At 35.7% G+C, this 26,275-nt stretch overlaps 2 protein-coding genes across 6 annotated transcripts; one reads left to right on the forward strand and one right to left on the reverse strand.

The window, feature by feature from the left end:
• The first annotated feature begins 45 nt into the window (after positions 1-45).
• On the forward strand, positions 46-12,922 carry LOC132636630 (peroxisome biogenesis protein 22-like). Its single transcript, XM_060353583.1, has 8 exons — positions 46-364; positions 1,287-1,523; positions 1,620-1,667; positions 9,110-9,166; positions 9,244-9,345; positions 10,214-10,279; positions 11,958-12,059; positions 12,601-12,922. Exons 1-8 carry the CDS (start codon positions 272-274, stop codon positions 12,703-12,705), a joined length of 810 nt encoding a protein of 269 aa, XP_060209566.1. The 5' UTR covers positions 46-271; the 3' UTR covers positions 12,706-12,922.
• An 849-nt stretch (positions 12,923-13,771) lies between these two features.
• Positions 13,772-25,483, reverse strand: LOC132636631 (zinc finger CCCH domain-containing protein 40). 5 transcript variants are annotated; one of them, XM_060353587.1, is made up of 12 exons: positions 25,198-25,334; positions 20,986-21,578; positions 20,461-20,874; positions 20,162-20,195; positions 19,107-19,242; positions 18,856-18,912; positions 17,394-17,491; positions 17,224-17,295; positions 16,880-17,088; positions 15,689-15,864; positions 14,687-14,890; positions 13,772-14,298 (listed from the first exon to the last, which is right to left on the reverse strand). In XM_060353587.1, the coding sequence occupies exons 3-12, from the start codon at positions 20,756-20,758 to the stop codon at positions 14,239-14,241; spliced, it is 1,344 nt and encodes a 447-aa protein (XP_060209570.1). In that variant the 5' UTR covers positions 20,759-20,874; positions 20,986-21,578; positions 25,198-25,334; the 3' UTR covers positions 13,772-14,238. The 5 variants fall into 5 exon arrangements, with proteins under 5 accessions (XP_060209570.1, XP_060209571.1, XP_060209569.1 ...); XM_060353588.1 differs by having other exon boundaries at positions 20,986-21,598; positions 25,198-25,324; XM_060353586.1 differs by lacking the exon at positions 20,986-21,578 and having other exon boundaries at positions 20,509-20,874; positions 25,198-25,483.
• Positions 25,484-26,275: the final 792 nt, after the last annotated feature.

A 26,275-nucleotide genomic window follows, 5' to 3' on the forward strand; every position in this document is an offset into this window, starting at 1 on the left:
AAGTTAAACTTATAAGAATTTATAATCCTTTTATAAAAAAAATTGGTTATTACTTAAATGCTGGTCCCAAAATGGGTTATCTGTGCACTTTTCCGTTCTACCTTTCTTCGTTTTTTTCTTTGTTCCATCGAAGCTTCCTCGGCAAGATCAATTTCTTCTTCTAGAAGATTCTAGAAACATTAAAAGAGCAATGAACAAACCCTAGAGCTTAATCAATCTTTTCTAGAAGATTCTCAAATCACTTAATTCTAGTATCAATTATTGAAGAGTTATGGCTGATTCTTCTAAGGACGATTTATTGCAGCTCATCAAGCGAATTAGTGCATTTATTACTCTCAAAATATCTAATCTCTTCCAAAACCTGGTATTTATTCTCTCTCTTTCGAATTTTATTTTTGCTTCTTTTTTGTTAAATTGAAGAATCGATTTTATATTTTTGTGTTATAGTACACTGTTTATGAGGATTTGTATAGTTACGGTGTTTTTTTTTTTTTTTGTTGTTGATGATCGTTTTAGTGTGTTAAATTGGAGAAATCGGATAGTTTACTTAACAATTTTGGTTAAATTGTTATATAAACAATGTTTTGTTATATAAAAAATGTTTGTGAGGATTTGGATAGTTTTACTGAATAATTGGTGCTAATCAGTGTTGTTATAGGCTTGATTAAGGCATGCTTGATTAGGATAATTTTACTGTATTAAATTGGATAGTTTTACTGTGTTAAATTAGAGAATTTGGATAGTTTTACTGTGTAAAATTGGAGAATTTTGATAGTTTTTACTGTGTTAAATTGGATAGTTATTCCATCTTCTTTACTGCAAAATAATACATAAATTGACTCATAACTTATACTCCCTTTGTCCCAAAAAGATTGTCTTAGTTTGACTTGACACGAATTTTAAGAAATAAATGAAGACTTTTGAAATGTTTGGTCCAAAATAAGTTTTAGATATTTGTGTGGTTGTAAATCATCTCATAAAATTAAATTGTTTCTAAATACAAAAATGTGCCAATCTTTTTGGGACAAACTAATAAGGAAAGTAAGACAATCTTTTTGGGATGGAGAGAGTATATGTTTTAGTTATGCGGGATTGTAAATTGATAACCAAACATTTTAGTTGGTATACTGAATTTTATACATAGCAGCTAAAATGCTACCAGACATGGTACTGGTTATACTGGTTTTAATGCATGAATAATTTACTTCCTAACCAGCAACCGAACAACCCCTTAAATGTTGTGCTACTTTCTCTTAGATGGTAACAGCTATTTGTTGTAAACGCAGGATTCAAGATCTGTAGGAGCTATAGCAGGTCTTGCATTTGCAATAGTTTTTACCTGGAGAATATTGAGATCACCTAGTGGACCACAGAGGAGGCGTCCTAAGCGACAAGCTGTTACACCTGGTAGTTCTGGTGTAAGCAGTCATTTTAGTGAAAATATAGCAACTTCAGGAGTTAGCGTCCCTTCAGAGGATTCAAGTGCACAAAATATCATTGATGAGTTCTTTCAGCCAGTAAAGGTAGAAGAATATGTTACTTTACACCCTGCCCCCTAATTTGGATTTTCCAGATATAATTGGTGGCTACGTGACTGACTTCTCCTAATTGCTTTGCAGCCAACACTCGGGCAAATAGTTAGGCAAAGACTGAGTGACGGAAGGAAGGTATCTCTTAATGCTTCTATTTTTGCTATTTATTTAACATACACTTCTTCCCATCCCCAAGGCTCATGGGTGCCAAGGACATATTTGATGTTTACATACATAATATTAATCTAAGAATAATTTGAGATGATGGGCTGGATTTGTTTGTTTTAAAAATAAAAAAAAATCCATTATTTTTATGTGTCTTTGTCAATGAATATTTCTTCTTCAGAATATTTCCAAAAAAAGAATCGAACTGGTGATTTTGTTTAGGTATTGTCAAGTTTTGTTTGCAAAAAGCTCTTTTGCAATACTGCTTTTTGAAGTTGTAGTTTGAGGGTGTTTTTAAAGAAATGCTTATAAGAAACTCTTCTTCCAGTCACAACACAAAAGAACCATTCAATCAGATCTAAAGTTTTCAGAGTCTTTTTCCAGATATCGTCCTAATGGCTGCTTGAATTCTGTAGATAGTTTCTGGAATAGTTTTTGGGCAAATAAGTTAAACTAGTTAAAGTGAATAGAAAGGGTTCCAAGTGTGAAGGATTCACCAAAGATGAGGATTAGTGAAGGGGAATCAATCAAGCAAGCACTAAGGGGTCATTTGGTACGTAGACAAAATTATCCCAGGATTAATGGGATAAGATGGGATATCCCATCTTTAAGTTTGGGATAAACTTTATACTTTGTTTGGGACAAGATATAAATTTATTCCAGGATAAATTTATACCTTCTACCAAGCATGGTACAAAATTAATCCCACAGTTAGTGTTGGGATATCCAAGCATTTTATTCCAATAGCATTGTCCACTTAGGCCTGAGCCACCACTTTGCTCTCAGTATATTTTCTCAATGGTGCATGAGTGCACGAAAATGAAGACTGACTTTTTAATGAATTTAATGCCTCAGTAGTTTTACATAAACATAGTTTACATAGGAATATCTTGAACATTACCTAATATAGTCTTAAATTAGAATCTTCTAGTTAGGTACTTAAGTTTACCTAAAACCAGATTACTATTGTTTGTCTTTGCCATACTGCTTTGATATTCGCTGAGCCTTCACGAGCATAAATCACTCTCGGATGCTAGCAATTCATTCTTTAAAGAGGATACAGTCATTGTATCTTTATAAAAGGTCATAAATTGAAGGGTTAAGATGAGTCTTCCCAGGTCCCACTTTATAGCATTGTTGGGATGAGTTCTGCTAACCGCTATTGTGTTTTCGAATCCTTTCCTCTCATTGTCACAACCCGACATTTTTGGGACTATGCTTGACTGTAAGTACATAAGTAGACATTAAAGTGAATTTTGAGTTATTTAATTAATTATATTAATTATAGTTTTCTTATTTTATGGTTTACATACTGAAACAAGTAATTTTGAAACATATTTATATAATATATACATACACTTGGGAGCATAACTTACATCCATATTATGTATGAGGTAGAGAATTAAATGAGTGGCTAGTGGGCCAAATTCACTTTACACATGACGGTTTGTTCAGAATTACATGATGTTGCTAACTCACGTTTCAAATGGCTTTGGTGACTGGAAACAAGTGAAATTGCGTGTTGTTTATTACGGAGGCGTTAAGGGCATCAAAGCTGCTAGTTGAAATATATTCTATGGACATCACTAATTAGGGGTTCTTTGGAGCATAACTTACATACATTTAATGTATACATACACACTTAGGAGCATAACTTACATACATATATATAATGTATGAAGTAGAGAATTAAATGAGTGTAAACCTGTCAAACGGGTTGAACCGGCACCGGTTTGCCCAACCGGCCGGTTGCCGGGTAAAAAACCGTCTATGGCCTATGGTTACTAGTTAACTAGGGCGGTTAGCTGGTTGGGTTTTTACAACCCGTAACTGGCCCGGTTTGATTTCAAAAAACCGGTTAGGCGGTTGGGTTCTAAGTATATAACTTTCTATTTTATAACTTAAGTATATATATATATATTATAAGTATATTGTAGGTATATATAAAGTTATATGTATTATAACTTAAATTTTATATTTACTAATAACTCATGAGTATTATAAAATTCAAGATTGTACATTTATAAATATATATAGTTATAACTTTCTATTTTATAATTTAAGTAGATGTATACTATCAGTATATTGTAGGTATATTCCTAACTTAATATAAGTAATATTAACTTGAATACTTGTAAGAATATGAACACAAGTAAATAGAAAAAAGCTCAATGAGTCATATATTTTATTCATTAATGGATAACATTTATTTGCAAGTTGTAATTTTTTTAACTTGCAAATAATACATGAGTTGCAACTAAGTTGTACAAGAATAAAATCACATTGTTGCAACCATTTCGGTAACTTCCGCCATATCATATTCATCCATTGGGATATCTTTCATGTCTTCAATTTGGTCTTCTTCACTTGCTATTAAAACTTCAATCTCTAACTCTTCGCCTTCCACCGCCGCTAGTCTTTGGTTGCGCCGCTCCGATCTAACCCAATCGCGAATGCAAACTAGTACTTGCAAGCTCTATCCGAATAAGGAGTGTCTATGGTCTCCAATTTGTTGTCTTCCATGGCTAAATGCACTTTCCGAGGCAACGGTTGATATTTGAACATTAAAGATATCCCGAGCCATTCTTGCAAGTACCGGATAACTCGCCTTGTATTTCTTCCACCATGCTAAGACGTCCACTTCGTCGCTCATTTCCACCGTTGGCTACATCAAATAAAAGTGAAGTTCATCAAAGTTTGCGCTATTACTAGAAGGAGTAGCTATTTTACTCCAAATTCATAAACTAGACATGCCATGTTTTTTAGTTTGAGAAGTAGAAGTAGTAGGGCGTGGAGCAACGGGTGTAGCATTTTCTTGCAACTTAGAATAATGTGTAAAAACTTTTTTAAGCTCAACATCTACCGCTTTCTCGGCCTCAAATAAAGATGGTTCCTCGATAGTAATATCTAAAAAATGATAAATTCGTCTAACCAACTCAACGGTAAAACAAGTTTTAAGACAAGGATTTAGAATCCACGAAAGCTTTGAAGCTACTTCAGATTATTGCAAAATCTCCAACTCCACCAACACTTTGTTGGTATAATTGCAAAATATAAAATTGAAACTTGAAGGAAACTTTATAGTGTATAACTGAGAGAAATTGTAATTTTAAAGTGGCTAATTGTTGCAAAATAGCTATAAATTGAGAAAAATTGAGAGAAAGTATAGAGAGAATTGGTGTGGATGAAAATAAAATGGAGAAGGGTTTATATAGGAGTGGGGGAGGGGTTAAAGCGTTAAAAATAAAAGTTTGGGGGATTGGGGGGTGGTGGGGGCCCAAAAAATTAGATTTGGCCGTTGCCAACGGCCATTTCTACAAATTGGTCCGTTGGGCAACGACCCAGTAACGGCTAGTGTTGGCTGAATTTTAATTTTTTTTTTGAAAAAAATTATTATTCGGCCAGTTAACCGGTTGGCCACCGGTCCACCTGATCCAATTTTGCCAACCCGTAACCGGCTCGTCAACCGGGAACCGAAAATTTGGATCCGGGATTGGTTTAGCCGGTGCCGGTCACCGGTTACAACCGGTTCAACCGCCCCGGTTAACGGGCTTAAATGAGTGGCTAGTGGGCCAAATTCACTTTACATGTGACGGTTTGTTCGGAATTACGTGATGTTGCTAACTCACATTTCAAATGGCTTTGGTGACTGGAAACAAGTGAAATTGTGTTTTGTTTTGTTAAGGAGGTGTTAAGGGCGTCAAAGCTGCTATTTGAAATATATTCTATGGACAAAACTAATTAGGGGTTCTTTGGAGAAGAGGGACACAAAGCATACTGCTTTGTTGGTCCTCGGGATTGCTGAATTAGCAGATAATATAAAGGACTCGTCTTAGTTTTTCATTGTTTCGTGAAACTAAATAGTGATGTACATAGAAGACGATTCAAAAGCAGTTCTGACCCTACTTAATGCCTCCCTCAAAGATCCCTCAGTTCTCTTCATGAACAAAACACAATTTATATTTTTACTTCTTTAAGCCATTTGAAATGTGAGCCAGCAAAGAGTTGACTTGGCCCCCATCAGATATCAAATCGTCAATGTGAATTTGGCACGCTAGCCACTTATTTAATTCTCTAATTAATACATTATACACATGCTATGGTGAAACTTCAGGAAAGAGTGATACAACGTAGACTTAAGGACACTATAAGAGTGACTGAAAATCTTTCTGGGTTTATGCTCTGTAGATAAGCCTGTCAACCGGGGTGGTTGAACCGGTCGTAATGGGTGATCGGAACCGGCTAAACCGATCTTGGATCCGGATTTCTGGTTCCCAGTTGACGAGTACCCGTTTGAGATGGGCCGGTTACGGGTTGGCAAAATTGGAACCGGTGGACCGGTCAATTGGCCTGGCCGGTTGGCCAACCAGTTAACCGGCTGAATAATAATTTATTTATTTTTAGTTTAGCCAAAACTAGCCGTTGCACAAAGAACCAATTTGTAGAAATGGCAGTTGGCAACATCCAAAATCTAATTTTTTGGCCCCCACCACCCCCCAATCCTCCAAACTTTTATTTTTAACACTTACCCCTCCCCCACTCCTATATAAACCCCTCTTCATTTTATTTTCATCCACACCAATTTTCTCTACACTTTCTCTCAATTTATAGCTATTTTGCAACAATTAGTCACTTCAAAATTATAATTTCTCTCAATTATACACTATAAAGTTTCCTTCAAGTTTCAATTTTATATTTTGCAATTATACAAGCAAAGTGTTGGTGGAGTTGGGGATTTTGCAACAATCCGAAGTAGCTTCAGAGCTTTGGTGGATTCTAAACCCTTGTCTTAACCGTTGAGTTGGTTAGACAAATTTATCATTTTTTAGATATTACTACTGAGGAACCATCTTTATTTGAGGCCGAGAAAGCGGTAGATGTTGAGCTTAAAAAGGTTTTTACACATTATTTTAAGTTGGAAGAAGATGTTACACCCGTTGCTCCTCGCCTTACTACTTCTACTTCTCAAACTAAAAAACATGGCATGTCAAGTTTAGGAATTTGGAGTAAAATTGCTACTCCTTCTAGTAATAGTGCAAACTTTTGATGAACTTCACTTTTATTTGACGCAACCAACGGTGGAAATGAGCAACGAAGTGGACGTCTTAGCATAGTGGAAGAAATACAAGGCGAGTTATCCGGTACTTGCAAGAATGGCTCGGGATATCCTTAATGTTCAAATCTCAACCGTGGCCTCGGAAAGTGCATTTAGCCATGGAAGACAACAAATTGGAGACCATACACTCCTCATCCAGATATAGCTTGCAAGTACTAGTTTGCATTCGCGATTGGGTTAGATCGGAGCAGCGGTGGAAGGCGAAGAGTTAGAGATTGAAGTTTTAATAGCAAGTGAAGAAGACCAAATTGAAGACATGGAAGATATCCCAATGGATGAATATGATATGGCGGAAGTTATCGAAATGGTTGCAACAATGTGATTTTATTCTTGTACAACTTAGTTGCAACTCATGTATTATTTGCAAGTTAAAAAAAATTACAACTTGCAAATAAATGTTATCCATTAATGAATAAAATATATGACTCATTGAGCTTTCTTCTATTTACTTGTGTTCATATTCTTACAAGTATTCAAGTTAATATTACTTATATTAAGTTAGGAATATACATCTACTTAAATTATAAAATAGAAAGTTACAACTATATATATTTATAAATATACAATCTTGAATTTTATAATACTCATGAGTTATTAGTAAATATTAAATTTAAGTTATAACACGTATATAATTATAATATACATATGCTTAATAGAAAGTTATATACTTAGAACCTAATTGGTTTTTTGAAATCAAACCGGGCCGGTTACGGGTTGTAAAAACCCAACCGGTCCCAGTTAACCGTTGGCCATAGACGGTTTTTTACCCGGCAACCAGCCGGTTGGGCAAACTGGTGCCGGTTCAACTCGTTTGACAGGTTTACCTGTAGATATACAACAAAAGCTATATTCTTGCTAAGAAGATTTAGAAAATATATAGTGAGAGGAAGAAAGATCTACACATAGTGTTCATCGACAGGGAGAAAACATAGTGTTCATCGACAGGGAGAAAGCATATGATAGAGTATCAAGAAAAGTCATTTGGTGTGTGTTGGAGAAGAAAAAAGCTCATGTTAAATATTTAAATGTCATAAAAGACATGTATGAAGGACCCGTCACTCGAGTGAGAACAATAGTGAAGACATAAAGGAGTTTCCTAGTACTGTAGGTTTACACCAGTGATCGTATTGTGGCTGTACTTGCTTACCCAAGTTATGTTAGCTAACTAACACAATTCAAAGATGAGGTCCTATGGTCGTGTTATTTGCTGACGGTGAGTAAGCCAAATATATGCAAAGTACCAAAACTGTTCTTGTTTGCAAGTGGTTGCAAGAGTTCCACGTGTCTTTTTAGTTTCTCTCCTAGTAAACGGATGAATTTTTATATCAAGTAGGTCCAATAAAACATTCATTAAGGGTAAGAGTGTAAGACGGCGGTGTTAAGGTTAAATAGTTTCTAAAAAGTAAAAAGAAAAAGTCATTCTTCTCGGGATAGACTAAAAAGGAAAGTGTATGACGTAAATAGGCCAGAGGGAGTAGGAGGTTAATAGAACTATGTTATTGTTTTCATGTAGAAGAGCACCCTACCATAATCACAATTACACCTCAACTCCAAATATCATAACTACACCTCTATCTCAATTCGGCTTTATTCAGGTCCCATTTCATACCAACAACTATGCCTCGATTCTAAACTAATTTGGTTGGCTATATAAATCTTCTATATCCATTTGTCTTTTAAAACGAATTAGAGTTACTAAAATTATCTTTAAATCTTATGCTATCACTGTAAGGACATACAAGTCATTAACCAGAATAAAAAGGCTTGTGACAGCCACCAGACTTGTCAGCCACTAGATGCCTTTGACCACACTGACCAGAGCTAATGTAAGTGTTAACAATAATACGACATCATATTAGATAGATCCTTTGCTGTTATTGGCTTATTGCATTTTGTTCTTAGCTAAATGTATGTTGAAGCCTACCCTAGCATGCACACTCTGCGCTGTAATGGGGTATCCTAGCAAGCTTATCCTTTAATTGGTAGCCTTATGGGAACCTAGTTAGAATATAATGTACGTAATTTTATTGATTGGAATATCAAGAAATATCTGAGAGCAGGATGGTTGTCTCCACCTCAATTTTAAGAAAGAATATGCTACTCGACCAAATATTGTCTGTTCAAGCCTTTCCATTCTAACATAACTTTCCTGATTCTGTTTGGCAGTGGTAGAGACTGTTTATTTTTATTTTTGACGCAGTAGCATAACAACATACCCAGTATAATCCCACAAGTGGGGTCTGGGTCACAGTAGCACAAATAACATGGAAAATCTGAATATTATTTCATTTTCCAGGTAACATGTCAGTTGCTCGGAGTAATCCTGGAGGAAACTAGCCCAGAGGAACTACAGGTTATTATTATTTTATTTGTGGATTGTGCATCAATTTTCAACATGCAGTTGACAGTGTTTGTACTTGTCCTTTGCAGAAACAAGCAACTGTCCGGTCCTCCGTGCTGGAAGTGTTGCTTGAAATCACCAAATTTTGTGACTTTTATCTCATGGAGAGAGTACTTGATGATGAAAGTGAAGTTAGTACTCACTCTCTTATATTACATCTGTATGTTGATTAGTAATTGCTACAGATCCAATCCCTTCAAAATTGTTTTGTTCATTGCCTGACTTAGAGGATAAATTTTTGGGGTTGGATGCTATTTGATGCCTCTTTCAAAATGAAAAGGAAAAGTTTGTCATTGTTGATTGGCTTTCTATACCAAATAAAATTCGTTCTTTCAACTGATCCCTAAATTTAATCTAAAAAGATGAAAAGAAATCAGCATCTTTAATGCAAGTCTTAGGTGACTTTATAAACTAGTTGCCAATGTGTTGCTTTAGGCAGAGATTATGCTTACTGATTTTCTGGGAATCACCTATAAACTCAAGTCCCTTAACATACCCTTATAATCAAGTGGAATGCCATGCCTTAAGCAACTCAGTGCTTCCTCTCTCTCTCTCTCTCTCTCTCTTTTCCGCAAAACTGACGTCACACTAAATAATCATCACAATAGCCAAAATTCATCATTTACTTGTTTAGTACTTAGTAGACAAATTTTCAACTTACTACTCTGCATTATTTAACACAATTAGCTCTCTTTGTTAGAAGTCGAACTAAACTCCCTAACAAGAGCTAATGTGACACTCAGATAAGATGACCATGTTTGAGCTTGTTTTGGACTTTTCGTTCTGAACGCCTGGTTTTGTGTACTATTTCATGACTTATTGAAGTTATCATATTTGTCACACGGTTCATTTCGTAGCACCCACTATCATAGTCAAAGTGCATTTTGATGGTGGGCTGCAGTGTTGATCCAGTCTCATTCAGTTTCTATGAGTAATCTGTATGTGTATCAACTAATTCTTTGCTTAAATACATATTCTTGATTGTATGAATATTTGCAGAAAAAGGTCCTACTGGCTCTAGAAGATGCCGGAGTATTTACATCTGGTGGCATGGTCAAAGACAAGGTAACAACTAATCATTGTTAACTGCCAGGGAAGTTGAAATCCATTTATAATACTTTCGTGGAGTTATTGTTCTTATGGTTGTTTTACAATGGGTGAATTCTGCAACTCTTAATCTCAGCCGTGCACCTGTGAACTCTTTTCCTTTATCTGCATATTGGTATCCTTGCCCTGGAACCTCGAGATGATTTATCCTTTCAACTGTTTGCAATTTTGGATGCGTGCTCTTTAGCATATAACATGAGCTATTGAAATATATTCTGTTCTGTGGAACAAATTATTTGTTTCCTTTCTGTAGAAGTACAGAAGCCTCCCCAGAGTTTTTGGTTTGTAAAACATATGTTCCTTCTGGTTTTCTAGTACTACATTAACATCCCAGTCCCTTCTTTAAACTTGTGTAACACAACTATTGTTTAATTTATAGGTGGACAAGTTTAACCTATGTATTTTAATTTTGTTCTTTTGTGTAGCAACGACATTCTTCATATTTTATTGGGTCATGAATATATTCTTACCATCCTCTTTGCAACTTTCTCATTTATGCTCTTACACACTTAAAAGATTGGCCAAATACATTAATGGACCCTCAAACCTGACACAATTTTTCATTTTGGAACTTCATCTTTGCATTGTTCCTATTGTAAACTTAATGTATCTCAAAATGTGCCTATTCAATACAATTCTTCACTCCACCTTCATGTTCTTCACCGACTGCCCACCACTCATCAGCTGGAACACCATCCATAGCCTCTCCACACCATTACACCACGTCTAGACCACTAGACTGTCACCTTTCTCCACCGTGGGTTCACCAAAAACAGCCAGCAGACCCACCAATAAACAATTTGGCAGCAGCATCCTCTGGACCATCTTCACAGCCGGAAAAGTCCAACACTAGAAAAAAAAGAAAAAGGAAAAAGAATCTGTCTGGAAGTTCTTGAAGAAGCTCCAGTTATTCCCAAAGGTTGAGGTTCTTCAGTCAAAATTTCAGGCGACTTTCTTCAAATTTTATTCAGGAGCTCTGTTTCTAGGTACAGTCTTGCATGAAAGCAGAGAATAGACAGTCCTCAATTGTCAATGCAGAGTCATCAGCAAATGTATTGTTTTGTCTATGTGGAGAGTAACATAATGATTGTTTAAAATCTTCATGGAGAGTAGATTTGTCCAGCAAAATGTGAATTGAGTAGTATAAAGCAGTGTTGTCAAAGGCGCGCTTCAAAACATGTTAAGCGCTTCACCTCCCTTTATGTGCGCTTCAGTGTCATCATCAAGGCTCCAAGACATGCTTTTCCTTGCCAATGAGCCTCTCTTGAAGAGATGACACTACATAATTGATATTTCACTTTATCGCTATGTTTTTACAAGTTGTTAGTCCATATATTTGTTATTGATGCTTATTATTAGTAGTCTTGGGCTAAACATATATGTATTTTTATTTTTGCACCATTGCGCCTTTTTTCATTAAAGCCCCAGCTGACCTTAGAGCTTTTATGCGCTTTTCGCTTTTGATAACACTGGTATAAAGTTGATCTAGTGTCGCAGCTGTCAAAGCTTGAATTTTTTTTATATAAGATGCAACAGTTGAATTGATGGTCAGCTGCCATTTTAACCTGTACGATTTTCTAATGGTCCTCTTACTTCGTGTATTATGTGTTATATATTACTGATAATTGTTATGCAGGTTCTTTTTTGTAGTACTGAGAATGGGCGAACATCATTTGTCCGACAACTGGAACCTGATTGGCACATAGATACAAATCCGGAAATCGTTTTTCAATTAGCGGTACTTCTTGTTTCCTTTGACTGTTAGCATGTGCATCCCATGATCTTAAATTTTCTTTATTTCGGAAAACATACTAATTCATGAGCTTGAATAGAATTCTAGAAGTATCATCAAACAATGAATCCATCCATTTATCTGCCATGCTCCAGTTTAGATGTCAACCTCTGTTATATTACTAATGATTCAAAGCAGGTTGCCCTATTTTTCTTTTCTTTTTTTTTTCTAAAATTAGTTGCCAATCAATTTTATGTTCTTTCTTCTTCGTGTTGTAGAGAAAAGGTTGTAATTTCCAATTTGTCAAGGTGAATGTCTTTACAAACACATAGAGAGAGTTACTTGTCTCTTGTCTGTTTATAACTCAAGTTTTGACCTATAAGAGATTGGATTTTTCAGATCATTGTTATTATGGCACATTCTGTTAGGGTAATGGTTAAAACGGGAATTATCAAATGTTCAATAATTTTTACTGGCATTGTGGCTATGCAGATTCTAATGCTTTTTCTTTATTGATATTTAATGTGTTGATACTAACTGATTGCAGAGATTTATCAAATATGAGCTACACATTTCACCTAACAAGCCTGAAAGAACAGCTATGAATGTCTTCAGCTCAACATCTTTGGAGCAGTTTTTTGGAACTGTTTAGATGCATATCCGGAAGAGCTCTAACACGTTTTCGTTTACTTTAGGTCTCACTTTTTTCCTGCCTCAACTTTGGGCTGTGAAAATTCATAATTTTTAGCTCAATTAAATCTTTTTCTGGTACCTGCAACTTCATAGTTTGAGGTTCAAGAAACACATTCTGTATATTACCCTGTTGTATTCATAACAGATCACTGTATAATTTATGTGGTTGTGCTGTATTGCGCTCTCCTCGAAAAGTTCAGAGTAGTTTGCGCTGTTATGTTATCCAAGTACTATTCACATGGAAGACTCCATTTATCACTTGGTAAATATAAATAAAATGAAAAGGCGATAAATCAACTATTCAGTACGAGAATGTTTTGAAACGACGAGTTCAAGTTCTGTCAGTTGCCTCATACCTGAATGAGAATATATTGAAATACACATTCTGCTTATTATTTATATTCTCAGGATTTTTTCTAACAGCATAGCCAGTATAATCCTACAACTGGGGTCTGGTGAGGGTGGTGTATATTGCCTGATTTGTACGCAGCTTTACCCCTACCTTGTGGAGGTAGATAGGCAGAGAGATTCTCCTGTTATATAAATGTATATATACACACATATTTGCAGTTTGACCAATTTAGGACAACATACCATGAACAAAAGGATAAGTGGAGTGTTAATAAGCTAAAAAGTCATTAATAATTATCGTATCTAAATTGTTAGCTTTGTGGCAAATGTTGTCCAATTTCTTGATATGATCACGGTTCACGGGTACTTCCTACAATCATGCTTTATGTTAACAGTCAAGTAATTGTTTGCGGATCCATTATGCTTGATTCACCTTTTATGTGATTAGAAATGTATATCTTCATGATCTGGAGGCTTTTCACTTTATTAGAAATGGATATCACTACGATTGGGAGGCTCTAATTGTTAGCCTTCACTGATTTTAGGTTCAGTACGTTTCTATTTTTCCAATGCAATATCTAGAGATATACATGTACATATGTAGAAGGTTGTACTGTACATGATTCAGCGTAAATCAAGCAAAACAAATAAGAAATAAATGGCAATTACATAGGTAATGGAAATGTATATGCTTATAGCTGATGTTCTGAAAACTATGCAACTTATTTATGGTTCATGTTAACTTGTTTGTTGCAATATTACATTTCAAAACGAAAAGAAAAAAAAAGGGAGGAGTTGACTCCTTATCCCACCTATTAACCATGCTTCTTGTCAAGGCTTAAGAGTTCGCACATTCTACACCAACATAGTTACTATTCATAGACAAGCACCTCACGTACGCAAAGATTAGGAGACTGAAAACTATTAATTCCAGATTAACAACCTGCTATACAAAAAGAAATATGGTAATCAAGCTCAAAATCCTCATCCTTAGCTCTTATGGTCGATAAAAACCTTAATTTAGTATCCAGCTCAAAACTTGTATGTGTAGGCCAGGTCGACCATAGTTCCCAGCTCGTTAGCTCTATTCCTCTACATATGCACCAGCTGTGTACGCAGTCATCCTATATTGATCACTATGCTAAACAATATCGACTTCCAACATCTCATCCTCAAGTCCATCTGCATTATCACACTTATGCTGCAAGCAAAAATCAAATGGCTCATGTCGTATTAGTAACTTTCAGATACACAACTTGTGAATACAACATACAATGGCAAGATTACAATCAGACAAAAGAAGAACATAGATTGAGGACTCAGAGATAGTCAAACATTAAGAGTAAGGAATTTGCTGCGGCTTTTGGCAAGAATATGAGAACTACAATGTACTCTGCCTTCTTTTTTCTTGGGGTGGGGGGAACTTCGTGAGTGAATCATCTTCGTTTTATCTTTCTGGCAGTTTTACTGATCAACCACTTGTAGTGTTGCATAATCCAACAAAAGAAACAATAGGTTGCAAAAAGAAGGAACTAACGAGCACATATATTTGCATGCTACATATGAACTGGTTCAGTTATTGAACTGACCTGCAAATAACCACCTGGCGGGAGGGGAGGAGGTGGCGGTAGAAAAGGATACTCTCGGATACCAGAAGGAGTTCCCTTCCCAGCTCTTCTTGTAGTATTCCCAGTTACTTCAACCTCCGTCTCGACAACTTCAACATCTTCATCCGCTGCATGAGCAGCCATGCTGGTTGATGGCAAAACAATGCCAATATCAGAAGCTTTGGGCTGCAGAATTTGAAGAATGCGTTTATCAGTTCTTCAACGGCAAGTGTAAGACAAAAAAAGATATCCTGCATTTTTGTTTGCAGCATGGAACATAGACCAACTACCATCAGGAATAAACTGCAAGACAACTTTCATTTCAAAAAATATGCTGCAGCAAAATAATACAATTGGACATAGTTGCATTCTTCCATACGAAAAACGATAAAGTAAATTTCAGTTGTACGCATATTCTCCATTTTTGGATAACCGAGAAATCCCCGAAGACCAGCGACGCACAGTTCGAAACTCAGTGGACAGTGTTGCCCGCCCATTATCGAAACTCACTGATGTTGTTACAGAGCGGGCTGCCAAAGGTAAAAAGCGTTGGAGAAACCAAATTTACAGCAAAAGACTGCAAGAACTTCGATTAGCACCATAAAGTAGCATCTAACATTCACAAAAAATCTTCTCTTTTCTGACAAGTGATCCCCCATATTTTCACTTCATCTTACTTCCCATTAGCTAAGTCCTCACATGTCATTCCATATCATTTTCACTAATTTAATGTAGACCATGATGAAGTCTCAAAAGATGCTTATGAATGCAAGGGAAAAATTGAAAGAACAAAAAGGGAAGCCAACAAAACAAAGAGCACCAGAAAAGCATATGCATAAGAATGTAATTGTATCGATTGTCCAAGATATGAAAGGAGACATCCCAATTAAGTGTTGGCACAGTTTTTTTTTTTTTTTTTTTTTTTTTTTTTTTAGGTTTTTTGTTGGGACAGCAGGGGCTATGAAGGTTAAGTAAAAGGAGCACCTTGTTTGTGAAAGCCATGTCACTGGAAAAGTTTATTCCCTTCTTAGACATCTCTTCACCCACTACGGTCCTGTGCCCATTCTCCCGATCGAACTCTGCCTTCTCTTTCTTCTCATTATTCAGCTGAGTAGGATAAGCAATCCTCTGCGAAGCATCTCCTTTTCCTTTTGTTGAAGCTGTTACAAAGAGAGTTGCCAAAAAGTAAAAAGAGTCAGAGAAACCAAATTCACAATAAGGGATTTCAAGAACTTTGATTTGCATCATAAAGTAGGGTCTAATATTCACAAGGAAACTTTAAGGATTGTAAATCAACTGTTGTGAATAGTGAAGTAGGACTGCGAAGAACACTTTGCATTATGAAGTATGTTTCAGATTTATAAGATGGTTATATATGCATAAAACTGCAAAAATACAGAGGGAAATAAGTTAGTATAAAAAGAATACTTCAGAACATTCTTTGTCAAAGTGGAATAACATCGACTATCCAGAAGTAAAAAGTGACAAACTTTTTGGGACAGAGTATTAACTACCATACTCTTGAACTTCTTTACCTGTCTAAATCCAAAATTCTAGTAGACAAAATAATCATCACAATCAGAAAAGATGTTAAAATCACAGTGCTGAATGAGAATTACATTAACTTGTCACCAAATACAATAATGGAAATTAATTTAAACCATTATATACACAACATCCAAGATGTTTTTATCTGCACTCTTGGATTCAAGTATTATTCACATCTATATAGACTGCCTTGAGTTACTTGTATTGAGTATGGGAGAAAAGGAAATTTGCAAAAGATGAGCAGGAAACAAGTACTTATTATAAAGTATTTCGGCCCAAGGATGCGACAGCTATACATATAGAACAATAGAACAGGACGCTGGGACATACTCAGGTCCTTGGCAGTTTTGTTCAGGAAAATCAATTATATAAATAAGCATGCACACCTACAGCTGATTACAAATCAGAAAATTCAGCTGAAGTTCTCTAGATTATAATAGTAACCACTAGTATAGTTATTTTATTCTATGTTACTTGGATCTCCAAAAATGTCGTCGGTGCGTGTCGGATCCCCCAAAATTAGTGCATTTTTTGGGGATCCAACATAGGTGCGACATTGGAGAGTCCACGCAACATAGATTTTATTCAGGAAAGCAACACCCTCAAGACATAATCATCATATATTACCTTGATTTGTGGTTTCATCTGCTTCACGATGAATTCTTGGCCTTTTCTTGGTAGGTGAAGTATTCTTCTGCTGCTCATCCAATGAGCTAAAATGATTACCAGCCAACCCTCCATCACTTATATTGATGGCCGAATCCTCCTCGCTTGCACTGGTTCTGACGAAATCTGAGCTGAGTCTATTAGCGAGCTTTTGAAGCTGAGCTTCTGACCTACAATTCCACTATCTCAACTGAGTGTTCATAGAAAGCAAGAGAAACAGAAATTGACCTAAGATATTAAATGACAAGAATCTGAAGTGGATGGGGAGGAGGAAGTCAATAGAAGGAGCAATATCATTACAATACCTCTTTAGTTCTCCTTCTACCCGTGAGTGATTATTATATGCTTCAATGAACAACTTGACCTTCGAAGTAGTCCTGGGGAAAAGCCAGGGATTGGACGGACCAGACGTCAGGAAAAGGTATATCCAGAATCAAATGAAAAGATTTTGAAATGCGTTATAACAAATAGAGACCTTTTACATTCCTCCTTTTCCTTGAAAAGTTCCATCTCAAGGTCCTGAACCTTTGAAGCTAGTTCTTCTGCCTCACAAGTTGTCTCTTCAAGGTAGATCTTCCAAGTTCCAACCAAAAAAGATTAGTATTGATGACTAAACTTGAAATGTTAGAGCAATGAGCAAAAGAATGTGTTAAATAAAAGGAGAAGGGCACAAAGAAGGAAGGCAGAATAGTCTGTTGAAGAAAGACAAGAGGACGTGTAGCAAGTAAACGTTAATGAGAGCCTTTACATCTGCTAATGGCAAATGAATAAAGAGATAGACGAGGAAAGTCTTCTCTAATAATTAGTATCTATTTAACTGCTATGAGTTAGCACAGAAGATTAAAGGTTTGAGCTTCTCACTTAGGTCAGAAACTTCGCTATTGCTGCTATCGAGGACCAGCAGCATGCAAGAGAAGCTAGCTAATTTAAGAAGGAAAAACAATCCAATAGCCAAAAGGGTCATTCTAGACTGTCAAGGTGCACTTTGGCAGCTTATACCCTTTTATTTCCTTTTTAGTGGCCTAGTAGTCAATGAAGTGGATTGCGAACCATGAGGTCTCAAGTCCAAATCCCATGGAGGCAAAAACACTTGGTGATTCCTTCATACATGTCCAAGCCTTGCTGGAAAAAGTTTCCCGGTAGTGCTAGTGGGATGTAACAGGTACCCATAGAATTAGTAGAGGTGTGCACAAGCTGGCCAGGACAGCATGGTTATTTAAAAAAAGTGGCTAATATATGGCATAACAATCAACTTTACTAACAAACCCTCTATCTGAAACCGGTTTCTCTGCCCACTCAAAACATAAGAGCTAAAAAGTGCCCTACCTGGTGTTAATAGGTTCAGACTTTAAACAAGTGAAAAATACATGCCAAATATACTAGTACACCAAACAAGGACATAGACATACAAGTTCAGAACGGTAACCAGAGAAAGCATAAGAGATTAGTTGGAAAAAAAGACTACAAGACAAGACACGTCGCTGTAGACGTGTAGTCTATTAAACTTATTTCCTCAAGATCAAAAAATTTTATTGAACTTCACGCTGATTTAGAGCCCCACTTCTCGTTTAATAATTGACTTTCATGAAATATCAGAATAGCTAGTTAACCAGATACATGGATTATTAAATCACCAACTTCATTATCTTTACGTTACCTTTGCAATACACACGTGAAAAGAGAAAAAACATTTATGCATATTACGATACACACGTCATTCATATTCCAATCAGATATGGTATATAAATAAATAAAAGTATATATAAATGCATATGATAATAAAACACCAACTAGCATAAATGGCAACCACTCGCTTAGAAATATAATTAAAGTAGGAATTCAGTGGAAAGATTATTATCAAAATTATGCAAGAAGTGACCAAGAAAAGAAAATCTAGTAAGCAACAAGCAACCAATTACAAGGGAAACAAAACCAACCTCCAGTTCTCGTTTTTGGTCATCCAACATATTGATTTCAGATTGCAACTGCTTAAGCTGCAACATGAAGGATAGACAGAAATCAGGACTATATATACATGTATGTATATATGTTGAGGATAAACATTTATATGTATGTATGTATGTATGTATGTATATATGTTGAGGATGTAAAAAAGACTGGGCAAAAGGAAAGGCTGATGAACTCCGCAATTCGCAAACTAGATAACAAAGTTATCCACTCCCTGTACCTGAAGGACATCTTTGGAATTGGAAGATAAATGTTTTTTCTCCTTCACATGATCTCCTGTCCCATCCGACATGTTCAAACTTCGAGAGATATCACTTTGACCATCCGAATGATGTTTCATCCTGCGCTTTCTATCACTGCAATATACCATTTTTCTGATATTAGTCAAACATTATGATTATGGACATAGAGCCTGTTTGGATGGGCTTATGACTTTTGACTTATAAGCCATAAGCCATAAATTAGAAATTCAAGCTTATGGCTTTTGGCTTATTTTTGTCATTTTGGCTTAAAAACAAGTGCTTAAAAGCACTTTTTTAGTTCTAGAGCCCGTTTGGATTGGCTTATAAGTTGCTAAAAACAGCTTTTGAGCGTTTGGCTACCCCAACTTATTTTTTTTTTGGCTTATGAGCTGTTTTCACCTTATAAGCTGTTTTTTTTTTAAGCCCATCCAAACAGGTTCCTACCCAAACACTGCAAATTGCTTAAAAGCTATTTTGGCTTAAAAGCACCTAAAATAAGTCTATCCAAACAGGCCCATAGTATCAGGTCAAGGTAAAAGAAAGCTTAAAGAAAATAGATTAACCATATGAAACCATATTTGTCTTTATCATGAAAAGCATACTGATTTGTCCAATGATGCTCTCTAAAGGGGTTTAGAAATTTCAAGATATAGGGAAGAGCCAATTGACCTCTTTGCTTGTAAATATTCTACCTTAGGGAGCTGCTGAGTGATTTCTCCTTTACAAAAGAAAACCTTAGGTCTCTTTACACTGATCTCATTAACTGTATCAAAACAACTACAAGATAAAATTGTCTAACTGGTAACAGAATAAATCCCATTTTAAGTAGCAATTAAGATTTACATATCTATCATAAATCATAAGCAAATGGATTCAAGCCCGACCAGCTTCCGACTAATTTATGAGTGACCTGAACTCAGTTCAAGGTTTCCATCTAAAGCCTGAGCATGTAATTTGTCAACAAAGACCTGTATATTATGTATCAGTCACTAAGTCCTAAAAAAAAGTATACATATGATATTGATAAATTTACCTCCTCCTCCCAACAGACTCAGTAGGAGTGCGCCCTGCAAAATAAATCAGAAGGAAATATTATATGACTGGAACAGAACCATGAAAGACGGACGAGAAAGAAGAATATATTAGCTCCAAATCTATGTGAGCCAACATATTCACATGATCCCGTGACAGAAATAAGACCTCCACCTAGTATATTTCCATGGAAATGAATACCCTATTACTTAACTCATCCTTTCAGATAAGCAAGGGTAAATAAGTCTATAAAGATTGGACAACGACAGCAAAGTGAAAGTGAAAGAAACGAGCTCTGACCACGGGATGCATGTCTCTCTCTTGCATCTCTATCAGGGACCATGGGATCACGGGATGCATGTCTCTCTCTTGCATCTCTATCAGGGACCATGGGATCACGGGATGCATGTCTCTCTCTTGCTTCTCTATCAGAGGCCACGGGATCTCGGGATGCATGTCTCTCTCTTGCATCTCTATCTCTATCAGAGGAGTATCTGACCACAGGATCATGGGATGCATGTATTAATCTTGCATCTCTATCAGAGACCATGGGATCTTGGGATGCATGTCTCTCTCTTGCATCTCTATCAGAGACCATGGGATCTCGGGATGCATGTCTCTCTCTTGCATCTCTATCATAGGAGTATCTGCCCACTGGAGAACGCCTTCTATCAAGCTTCTCTCTCAAATCACGACCACGAAAATCTCGCCTTTCTACATTGAGAAGACTATCTTGATGAGTGAACGGGACCCAGTTGTTGATTCAACATATTGATCAAATCCACCAACTAAATCACCAAGAATGAATAATAGAGCTAATCTTACCATTACATTGAACTACAACAGAAACATAACAGTGAATATTTATACTGCCTTCCTGTGAGTTCCCAAAGGAGCCATAGAAACTACTGCTCTCATATAATGAACAGATATAGAATACCAGTTTTTGAGCTTTTACCCAGAAGAGCTTCGAATATCACAGAACCAACAGAACAGATAATAGACATCCTTGCATCTTGCTCGGTAAAAAAAATTTGGTATGGCACATATTTCTGCTAGCAGCCATATCAAAAGGATAAGTATTATCCAAGCAGCAGGACAATATATAGGATAATAAATAGGCCTTCTTGGACCAAAATACCATCCAACAGGTTCCTTTGAAGATTCATTCAAACAGAAGTCACAAGAAGGGAACACCATATTCTCGAGGAATATATGAGGGAAGAAGTTAATAGGATACAGCATTGATATGGTGCATCAAGCTGGTGGATGAGTAAATATATATGGAAGAGACTATGTCCAGAGAAACATATTCGGATCCCTCATGTGCTGCTGCTTGAAGATGCAATATGATAAACCAAGATGCTGAGAAAAATACCATAAGCAGCACAAAGATAAAGCAACCAGCAAATTCCTTTCTGATAAGAAATACTAAAACCTGTCAGTTGATAGGCAGTTATTCACTGTCCAATAGAATTAATCCAAAATTTATCCCTTCAACTCAGTAACATCACCAATTTGAGTCCACAGATATGGCACTACACTCTCTTAAACTGAATGTTAGCTAAAATAAATAGCAGAGAAGTGCCAACAAAGCTTCATAATAAAAAAAAATAGAAGTTGCAAAAAAGAAAGCAGAAAAAGGCAAAAAACTACATACATCCAAATGAGAATTTGTGATCAAGATATGGATAGGTTTAACAAGCTAAATGGGAACTGACACGGAGGGTAAGAAAGATTTCCTAATATCCGATGTACTTTTACAAACTATCTTGTTTCTCTTACAATTCTAAACAAATTAAGCATATGTATTTTTACAATCCACTACTCTAAAAAATGTTAACTATAAGTAACAAACATGAATCAACAAATGAAGTAAAATGCAAGATGATACTTTTCCTGTCAGCAAGGCAAAATGAAAATGTGAAAATAAAGAGCCCCCTTCGCCACGAATACTATTCCAGTATTTGCAAATACTGAAGTTCAGTTCAGTATTCATGTTATGTCCCACATGAACACAACAGTAACGCAAAACGAAAATGTGAAAATTAAGAGCCTGTTCGGGCATGAATACTATTTCATTATTTGCAATTACTAGTTTAGCCATGAATATTTACTACTTCCTCCGTCTCAATTTATGTGACACTTATCAGATTCAAACTATGTGAACTTTGACCAACATCTAAAATGTACTTTTTTTCAATCATATTGACATGAGAAAATTTGCCAACCTGTAGTATTTTTCGTATAGTTTTTGAATATCTAAATTTAAAATTTAAAATATTGAGCTGCTTTTTTTTTTTGGATGAAGTAAAATATTGAGCTGATTTAATCCAATTTAACTTCGAATATTAGTCATATTGATATAAATTGGGACAAAGGGGGTCATATTAAGCTTAGTTTTAATATTGGCTTTTTTACACACAAATCTCTACTTTCACGAGCCACTTTAAAAAGGGCAGCCCGGTGCACTAAGCTCCCACTATGCGCGGAGTCCGGGGAAGGGCGGGACCACAAGGTCTATTGTACGCAGCCTTACCTTGCATTTCTGCAAGAGGCTGTTTCCATGACTCGAACCCATGACCTCCTGGTCACATGGCAGCAACTTTATCCGTTACGCCAAGGCTCCCCTTCCAGTTTCACGAACCACTTTACAGAGCAAAATTCATATCCAAATACAACCTCAACTTCCACAAACTATTTCTTCAATTTCAACTTCAAATACTCTTTCTTTTTCAACTTCAACCCAAATATTGTACAATTGGTTACTGAATATTCAAAAATATGGAAAAACACCGATCTTTTTGGAATATGATACTCCCTCTGTCTCAATTTAAGTGTCTTACTTTCCTTTTTGGTCTATCTCAAAAAGAGTGTCTCTTTCTATATTTAGGACAGACCAAAAAGGAAAGGAAAGTAAGATACTTAAATTTAGTCTGGCTTTCCGCATATATTGGTTTGGATTCATAAGGCACCTAGAAAGTAGAAAGATGTGCTTCTCTGCTTGATCGGCCACAAGGGAAAAGATTTTGACAGATGAGAACTTGATGAAGAGGAGGAATACATATGTAAATTGGTGCTTTATGTGCAGCTATGGAGGCGAAGATGTGGATCACCTCTTATTACATCCTCAAGTGGCTACACGATTATGGTGGGTTATCTTGAATTGGTTAGGGGTGCAATGACAAGTTCAATGAAGGATGTGCTACATAGCAGCCTTTAGAAGAAAGAAGATAGGCATCATATGAGTTTTGTGGAAGGAGAGAAGAAGAGTTTTTGAGATGATAGAAAATGACCGTGTCTTTGCTAAAAGAAAGTATGACTTTTTGCATTTAACTATATCCTTTTATTCTTGGTATTTGGTGCACCGATGAGGTATCTGTTTATAGAGCAGATTGTGCGTCATTTGTAGAGAACCATATTCTTATGTACGCTCTCTAGTTTTCTGTATACTACTTTTATAAAGGAGCTTCCCCAAATTACTTAATAAATATTTACCTTATTAAAAGGTTTTGAGATTACTAACAGATAAACCTAAAGTGGAAAAGAAGGATTATGCATGAGTTTAATGTTTAAACTACAATTTTTAAATGTACCTTAAATTTGCTTAAGGTATGTAACACTTGAGCAAAATAAGCATATATGACTTAAACAGTGTTGTTGTTTATTCTTGAGCCGAGGGTCTTTCGGAAACAGCCGCCCTACCTTTCAAGGTGGGGGTTAGGTCTGCGTACACTCTACCCTCCCCAGACCCCACATGGTGGGATTATACTGGGTTTGTTGTTGTTGTTGTGTTGTTGTTTATGTATAGTGTGATGTCATATAAGAACATTTCAGTAAGGCAAAATGAAAAATGTGAAAATTAAGAGCCTGTTTCGGGAAGAATTCATTATTTGCAATAACTTGACATCAGTATTTGCAGATACTAGTCTAGCCACGAGTCTTGGCTAAAATTGCACTTAGTTTTTAATATTCAAGCAAAATACTGACTTGCTAGTTTGAAGGTATATCTCAAGTGAAAATATTTGGTTTTACATACAAATCTTCTACTTTCACTAACTTCTGTTCAAAGTGAAATTCATTTCCCAATACAACCTCAACTTCCACAAACTTTCTCTTCAACTTCTAATAAAAAACTCCCTCCGTCCCAATTTATGTGATGTAGTTGACTGCGCACGGAGTTTAAGAAATAAAGGAATGACTTTTGAATTTTGTGGTCTAAAACAAATTAAAGATATTTGTGTGGTTATAAATCATCTCGTTAAGCGTAAAAGGTACTCCCACCGTCCTATATTATTTTTTCACTTTTCCCTTTACACGCCCTTTAATAAATCATAAATAAAAGGTGTATTTTTACTACCCTACCCTTATCTCTCTCCAGTAAATTGCACTCTAATCATTATTGATTATTTTTAAGAACACTTAACATTAACGGTAAAATGGGAAAGATTTAATTAATTCTATCTTGATTTTATAAACAAACAAGTAATTTGGGACAGATATTTTTTAATAATGTGGACAAATAATATGGGACGAAGTGAGTAAAGTTTAAAATTAAATTGTTGCCAAATAAAATATTTGTCATTTTTTTGGGACGGACTCAGGGGCGGAGCCAGTAAGGGCCAAGGGGTCATCCGAACCCCCTTCAGCAAAAAAATTACACTATATATACAAGGTGAAAATTATTTTTTATGTATATCTAGTAGACGTTAAAACCACCCCCTTGGGCTTCTTCATTTGCCTACCTCTTTATATTTCTAAACCCCCTCAGTTAAAATCCCGCTCCGCCACTCGACGAATTATAAAATAAAGTGTGTCATATAAATTGGTACAAAGGGACTACTCTTTTTCTTTTTTTCCAACCCAAACATGTGTTCTTTGATGATAACCGTGGTGTCCGAGGCAACTTAAGTGCAACTCGACGTACCAGCACAGGTACCAGGTAACTCTGTCCACCGTAACTCAATTATTTTTCAATCAAAACATGGACAAAAATACAAATGTTTAAAATTGCAAGTAGTGATAAAAAAAAATTACCGCCAGCAGCAGTGGAATCGGAGAAACGACGTAGTTCGGTATTGCCATGAGCAAAAGAACAAGTTTGGCGATTACAACGTCCTCTTTGATAAAGCACACATAGTTTCGTTTTGTACACTTTCCTTTCCACCATTTTAATTTGTGTATAATACAAAGTTTTGGATTTGAATTATATGCAACAGAGAAATAAAATGGATCGGATATAACAAGAGGTAAAATGAGATTGTAAACTAAAACCCTAATTTTAGTTTCACTTACAAGTACGGATGGATATCTTCCGAGGAAACAGACTTTTAAGCTACTTCATTATTTAAAGGCTAATCTTTGGAATCTTTTGCAATAACGCACGTGTTTCTTCTTTCTTTCTTTTTTTTTTTTTTTTTTTTTTTTTTTTGGCCTTTTTCATCCTTCCCGTTCCCCGCCATCTATATATTTTTTTAAAAAATTTCCAACACGGTGTTCAGTATCTGTATTGGAGGCCGATTATATTCGAAAAACTTTGATCCTATTATATATGAAGGTGTTTCACTTCTTACAAAATTTATAGCATGAAATTTAAAAATTATGAGAAAACTTTTAAAATTTGTGGTCTAAAACAAACCACAAAAAATTGTGTGATTATAAATTATTTCATTAAAGGTAAAAAAGTAAATTAAGTTGATTTTGTCCTAAATTTATAAAGGTGTCATTCTTTTTGGGACTGATTAAAAAATAAATAGTGTCGTATAAATTGAGACGGAGGGAGTACTGCTATTATTTTGTTCCTTTTATTTTAGGGGGGATTTCACAAATATACAATTTGCTCACTTACATTGCAAAAAATTACCCAAAACTTACATTGCAAGGCTTTGGCCCAAAAACACTTTTATACACTCATATACAAAAGACAAGTACATTATGTATATAGGTGTTTAAAGGTATATAATGTGTAGGTATATACACTAAACAAATTAATTATACAGTATTATACAAGAAAATAAACACTTATACATATTTATACACTAGTACACAATATTGTATAAGTGGTTATAAACATATATCCGGACAGATTTTGAATAAGACTTATACATATTTATAC

Source organism: Lycium barbarum, chromosome 4 (genome assembly GCF_019175385.1).
Source record: "Lycium barbarum isolate Lr01 chromosome 4, ASM1917538v2, whole genome shotgun sequence".
Taxonomy (NCBI): domain Eukaryota; kingdom Viridiplantae; phylum Streptophyta; class Magnoliopsida; order Solanales; family Solanaceae; genus Lycium; species Lycium barbarum.

What these genes read in the sequence shown, in the direction of transcription:
- LOC132636630 (XM_060353583.1), top strand. Translation starts at nt 272, where the DNA reads ATGGCTGATTCTTCTAAGGACGATTTATTGCAGCTCATCAAGCGAATT. An exon ending in CTAATCTCTTCCAAAACCTG is followed by an intron (nt 365 to 1,286) that starts GTATTTATTCTC and finishes TTGTAAACGCAG; the next exon opens with GATTCAAGATCTGTAGGAGC. An exon ending in TACTTGATGATGAAAGTGAA is followed by an intron (nt 9,346 to 10,213) that starts GTTAGTACTCAC and finishes GAATATTTGCAG; the next exon opens with AAAAAGGTCCTACTGGCTCT.
- LOC132636631 (XM_060353584.1), bottom strand. Translation starts at nt 25,330, where the DNA reads ATGGTGGAAAGGAAAGTGTACAAAACGAAACTATGTGTGCTTTATCAA. An exon ending in GAGTCTGTTGGGAGGAGGAG is followed by an intron (nt 19,243 to 20,161) that starts GTAAATTTATCA and finishes GGTATATTGCAG; the next exon opens with TGATAGAAAGCGCAGGATGA. An exon ending in ACATGGCTTTCACAAACAAG is followed by an intron (nt 14,891 to 15,688) that starts GTGCTCCTTTTA and finishes CAAATTCTGCAG; the next exon opens with CCCAAAGCTTCTGATATTGG.